Source organism: Gopherus evgoodei, chromosome 6 (genome assembly GCF_007399415.2).
Source record: "Gopherus evgoodei ecotype Sinaloan lineage chromosome 6, rGopEvg1_v1.p, whole genome shotgun sequence".
Taxonomy (NCBI): Eukaryota; Metazoa; Chordata; order Testudines; family Testudinidae; genus Gopherus; species Gopherus evgoodei.
The window spans coordinates 134661363-134667058 of NC_044327.1; the positions used below are offsets into that span (position 1 = coordinate 134661363).

Below are 5696 nucleotides of genomic sequence, written 5' to 3' on the forward strand. Positions count from 1 at the left end.
CCTTCCCCAGGTCACCCAGCCCGTCAGCATTCGAGGGGGTTGCACCACACAGGGTCTCGCTGTCTCACACTCTCCACCCCACGCATCTCTCCCCATTAACCACCCCCTTACACTGCCGCTGGGGGTCAGAGTACAGCAGGAGTGGGAACCTGTCCGTCACCACCCTGTGCCCCGGCCCGAGGAGCTGGCTGCCTGCCTGCGAAAAGTCTGTCACATAGGCCTGAGTGACCAGCTGCCGTCCTGGTCAGGGGAGTGTGAGCGACCCCCCACCCCGTCTCACCAAGTTAATGCTTTGTGGGCCCTGTTTGGCCACTATTTCATGAACCTTGGACATTTGCCATTCTCCTACAACCATTACATCTCTGGGCTCTGAGAGCCCCTGGAGGAGGGCTCCCCACATCGGCCGCTCCCCCGTTTGAGTTACTGGGGCATCTTGGGGGTCAGCGCTGCCCCTGGTGGCCGAGGGCAGGTTGTGGGGGGGGGTCCATTTCCACACAGGGGCAGCAGACTGAGGGTCAGGGCCCAGGAACAGCGAGGCTAGGGAGGAAGGTGTGCAGCAGCCTGCTGGATGCAGTTGTCTCCCCGCAGGAGGCTGGTGGGGGCCGGCAGGGAAGCCTGGCCAGAGCCCATTGTCACGCAGGGGCCATGCCTTGGGCCATGCTCGGCAGGGTGCTGGCATGGTGCAGCGCTGCACAGATAGGAACAGGCAATAACAGCCTGTCTCCAGCCCCCATCAGTCAGAGCGCAGCAGGACTGCAGTCACCTCAGGATACACCTGGGGGGCCCGGCTCTGCGCCCCGCATGCTCCCTGGCTGGGGCTGCTCACTGCAGAGACTCAGACTTTCCGGTGAGACGGGACCAGGCCCATCAGGCTCACCCCATCTGACCAGCACATCGCAGGCCTCAGAACCTCGCCCACCCCCTCCTGTGACAGCCCCGCAACCTTTGCCAGAGACTCCCCCACTTACTTGAGTTCAGAGCTGCAAGTCACCCGTGGCCCACTCCACTGAGGGAGGTGAAACTCCCCCTGGGTTCCTGCCAGTCTGGCTCTGGGGAAATTCCTCCCCAACCCCAAACCCATTAGACCCCCGTGCATGGGGCGAGACCCACCAGCCTCACCCGGGGGCTCCGGCCTCCAGCCCGACAGCGGGCGGTGGAGCTGGCGTGCCCACCCGTATTTCTCAGCGCCGTCCGTCCCGGGCACAGGCGACCCAGCCCCCCCGCAGCACGCTCACACCACCAACCACACCAGCACGTCTTTGCTTCTGGGGGGGTTAAATCATTTTTATTGACTTGAACTCAGTCTGGTGGTCGGCTGTGCGTTCCCGGCGAGGCGAGGGCACAGCGCGTTGGGCAGGGCACAGCTCCTGCATAGCATGTCCTGCAGCAGCTAGGACGTCACAGTTTCTTACTACAGTCTGAAAGAGCCAGCTAATAAAGCAATCGAACCAGCTAAGTGCGCTTGAGAGAAGCAAGAAGGACGTGCTAGTCCAGCCAGCCTGCCATCTGTGTGGGCATTACCAAGCCCTGCGTATCTTTTTATTACAACCATGGAGCTGCATGGGACTTTAACCAAAGCTTTGTCTGGAGGCTCTGTGGGCAAACATCTCTCCCTCTGGGAGAGGTACTGGCCCTGCCCACGGTGCTGGAGCCTAGGCGGCGTAAGGGGAGCAGGGATTGCAGGCTTCCAGGTATACTTAGGGGCGACCAATAGCCCACACAGTCAGGGCACGTGCTCCCTTCAACCTGGCTGGAGCTGGCCCTGGGGAAAGGCGCATCCAGCCGCAGCAGCCTCACTAATTACTGGCTTTTATGCAAAGTGGGGGGGATCACACCATAGATACGAGGTTGGCCAGGAGCCACGGGAGGGAGTCACAGCATGACAGATGCTTAGCAGGAGGCAGCACGCGGTCAAGAGGTGCAGCATCTCCAGGGGAAATCACCCACCGCCCCAGCCAAGCCCTCCACACCCAGGGCAGGCATCAGCCAGGTCTCCTTCGCTTGCAGCCAAGGGGCTCTGCGGAGGTCAGCGGAGCAGGCAGGCAGGCGCCGGGGCGGAGACGGCCGGTGCCCTGGGAGGAGAGAGAGCAGTTAGAGAGAGCAGGGGAGGGTCTCGCACGAGGGCGGGGAGCTCTGTGCCCCTCCCCCATTGCCTAAAGCACCCCCCTCTCTAGTTGCTACCAATCCGCAGCCCCAGGCAGTATCGTCGGGGAGTCACCACGTGCCGTTAGTGACCGGTCGCCATGTGGCATCGCCAGGCTGGCCAGTCACCGCTTCGACACCATGGCTGGCAAGGCCCTGAGAAGCCGAGATGGGCTCGGTCCAACAGGCGCCTTCCGTCCCCGGCCCAGGACTTGTCACATCTCACTGCGCTCAGCACCAGCACACCTGCTGCTTCAATCCCCCCACTCCCACTCACTGTCTCCACAGCCCGCAGTGCCCCCGCATGGCAGGGCAGAGCCGCCCAGCTGCCCACGGGGCTGCCCTGCTTTCCACCGGCTGAGGATCTGGCCCAGGCAGACGGCAGACTCTGCTCCCTGGAGCAGCAGTGGCCCGTCCCTCCCCGCCCCCAGCCCCCCCTGGGGCTCTGCCATCCCCACCTCTTAGTTCTTGGGCTTCCTCTGCTTCCGGTGCTTGGCTCCCTTGGCGTGGGACTGTTTCTCAGTGCGGACCACTGTGCTTTGTCCTTTTTTCCCATCCAGTTTCTTCATCAGGCCAAGGGCCCAGGGAGCATTGGGCGGGGCACAGAGATTCCTGTTCTTCTTGGTGATGAACCTGAGTCATGACAGAAGAGTTGCTAAGGAGGGGATGGAACAGACCTACCTGGGGACAGCCAGAACCCCGCCTCTCCCTGTCCCCCATCCTGCCACAACCCTGAGCCATGGGGAAGGGCAGGATTACCGAGCCTCCAGCCCTGGAGGCTCCCCCAGGACACTGGCTCGGATACTCACACAATAGCTGGGAGCCGGCAGCCTGTCTCCGGACTCTGGATCCTGTAGGCGGAGAGGAGACGGTGCGGGATGCGGTTAGTCTTGTGGCTCAGGCAGCAGTCAGACGCCTGGTTCTCACTCCCTGGTGGGACGCAGACAAGGGCATGGGTGAGAGGCGGGCAGGGGATGCCTTTCTGGTGGGATGCCTCTGGAGAGCTGCATGCAGACCCGAGGCACCTTCCCCAGCGTCAGTGGCCTGTAGGCTTTGCCACACGCATGGGGCTTGCCGGTCCCAGATGCTGCAGAGGAGTTTCTCATACACGGTTCTGCAGGTGCCCCTCACCTCCTAGCGGCCATGCTACTGGGACACGCCCCCCCCCATGTTAATCAGCTGACTAGGTTGCTGAATCAACCCAGTTTCTAGCCACTCAGAATAAAGCCAGGTAGTTGCTTTCTCTCTGCAGGAAGGTGATCTCACTCCGCAGCCTGTGAGAGGCTGAGAAACCTCTCCCCAAGCTGGGGCAGCCAGCAGGCAGGGCCCCGTGCTCCAGGATTTAAGCCTGCAGCCTCTCCCCACCGCTGAGCATTGGGGGGGCAGGGAACGTGCCAGGGCAGCACTCTTCACTGGGGGAATCACAAGCATGGACCGGAGATAGGCAACCGCTAGTGTCACATCGCCAGACCCCGGTCGGCATGAGCCAGGATCGAACCTGGGACCTCAGGAGTTTAATGCTTGAGCTAAGAGACGAGTCTTTTAGCCAAGGCTGTAGCTGGCTCCTCGAGCACTAGCTGCCACTAGAGAGGATGAAGGGGGGACAGGCAAGCCCAGGTTACACAGACAGCCCCCTTTGCAGGGCGCACAGACCCGCCTGGGTCTCGCATCAAACGAGGGTCAGAGTCCGGGCTAGAGCCCAGGTGCCCAGAACACTAGTGCTGCCCTCCCCTCCCGAGCAGCACCCGGCTCAAACCGAGCCTCAACTGCACTGCCCGGCATGCCAGCGCTCCCCTCCCCTTGCCCTCCCCTCCCAAGCAGCACCCCGGCTCAAACCGAGCCCCAGCTGCACTGTCCGGCACGCCAGCGCTCCCCTCCCCTTGCCCTCCCCTCCCAAGCAGCACCCCGGCTCAAACCGAGCCTCAACTGCACTGCCCGGCATGCCAGCGCTCCCCTCCCCTTGCCCTTCCCTCCCAAGCAGCACCCCGGCTCGAACCGAGCCCCAGCTGCACTGCCCGGCATGCCAGCGCTCCCCTCCCCTCCCGAGCAGCACCTGGCTCGAACCCAGCCCCAGCTGCACTGCCCGGCACGCCAGCGCTCCCCTCCCCTCCCGAGCAGCACCCAGCTCGAACCCAGTCCCAGCTGCACTGCCCGGCACGCCAGCGCTCCCCTCTCGAGCAGCACCCAGCTCGAACCCAATCCCAGCTGCACTGCCTGGCACGCCAGCGCTTCCCTCCCCTCCCGAGCAGCACCCGGCTCGAACCCAGTCCCAGCTGCACTGCCCGGCACGCCAGTGCTCCCCTCCTCTCCCGAGCAGCACCCGGCTCGAACCCAGCCCCAGCTGCACTGCCCGGCACGCCAGCGCTCCCCTCCCCTCCCGAGCAGCACCCGGCTCGAACCCAGCCCCAGCTGCAAAGGGGCGGGTTGGGCTACCCCCCGTGTCCAGCTGCTCCGAGGCGCACCCCACGCCTGCTGACCCATTCCCGTCCCCAGGACAATGACTGCCGGGGACCAGCTGGGACCGTGCGGTACCTTGGGCCTTGCAGATGCACAGGGCAGCCGCCAGCAGCAGCAGGACGCGGAGGGTCATTCTAGCCAGCGATGGGGCAGGGCGACCAGGCAGACTGAGGAGCAGGCAGAGCTGAGATGCTTCAGCCCCTTGCTCGGGGGCCTGTATTTATCCTCTGCAGCTGCCAGCTTTCACTTTCATTCCTTGCAAGAGCCTGGCTGGCGGCCCACTCCCATCCGGCCCACAGGCTCAGCTCCAGTCTGCACAGCTGGGCGGGAGGTGGGGAGGTTCCTGGCAGGAGCAGCTCCCCTTTGCAGATGTGTTCTGGCAAGTCCATGACTGGCACCGGGCCAGGGATCCAGCGGGGGGCTGTGGCGAGGGGGCGGGCACGGGCGTATCAGCCCCACAGCAAAGAGCCCTCGGCTCTTCCAGATCCAATGGAGCTCCTAGCTGGACCCGCTGAGCCCAGCGCCTGCTGGTTCTGGCTCCAGCCCAGCCACCCCGTCCGAACGCACAGCATCCCGGTGTTACCGTGCCAACCCGCAAGGCGGGCTCTGGCCTGTCTGTGGATTCCCGAGCGAAAAGCCAGGACAGGGCAAACTGGTGTAGAGTCAAGGTCCCGCCAATCCCCGGCCTTGTGCCAGGAGCCCCCCGACAGTCAGGCCTGGGCGTGGTGGGGAAATGCACTGGTTGCAGTTTGTGCCCTGACACTGGCTCTAGGGCTCTCCAGTGCCCAGCGGTTCAGCTCCAACGCGCCATGGCAGGTCCAGAGCTCAGCTGCAGCAAGACAGGCTGCTAGCCGGGGTCTGTCTGGCCAAGAGCCGGAGTCCCCGGGAGAAAGCCCCTTCCCAGAGATTCCCAGCCTGCCTCGGCAGGCCCAAGAGACTCGGGGCTCGGAGAAGCATCCAAGCCGGTCCTGAACTTGGGATCTCTCCAGCAGCCCCCCGTCACCAGCACTGGGATCCCCTCGTGTCCCCCACAGCCAGTCAGGTGCACAGCTCCCCCTGCACGGTGCCCACTGTACCCTGCTCTGCCCAAAGGGCAT

At 64.2% G+C, this 5696-nt stretch overlaps 1 protein-coding gene across 1 annotated transcript; it reads right to left on the reverse strand.

Moving 5' to 3' along the window:
* Positions 1 to 1273: 1273 nt before the first annotated feature.
* Positions 1274 to 4815, reverse strand: CCL21 (C-C motif chemokine ligand 21). Its single transcript, XM_030566815.1, has 4 exons — positions 4675 to 4815; positions 2952 to 3072; positions 2601 to 2775; positions 1274 to 2072 (listed from the first exon to the last, which is right to left on the reverse strand). The coding sequence occupies exons 1-3, from the start codon at positions 4730 to 4732 to the stop codon at positions 2604 to 2606; spliced, it is 351 nt and encodes a 116-aa protein (XP_030422675.1). The 5' UTR covers positions 4733 to 4815; the 3' UTR covers positions 1274 to 2072; positions 2601 to 2603.
* Positions 4816 to 5696: the final 881 nt, after the last annotated feature.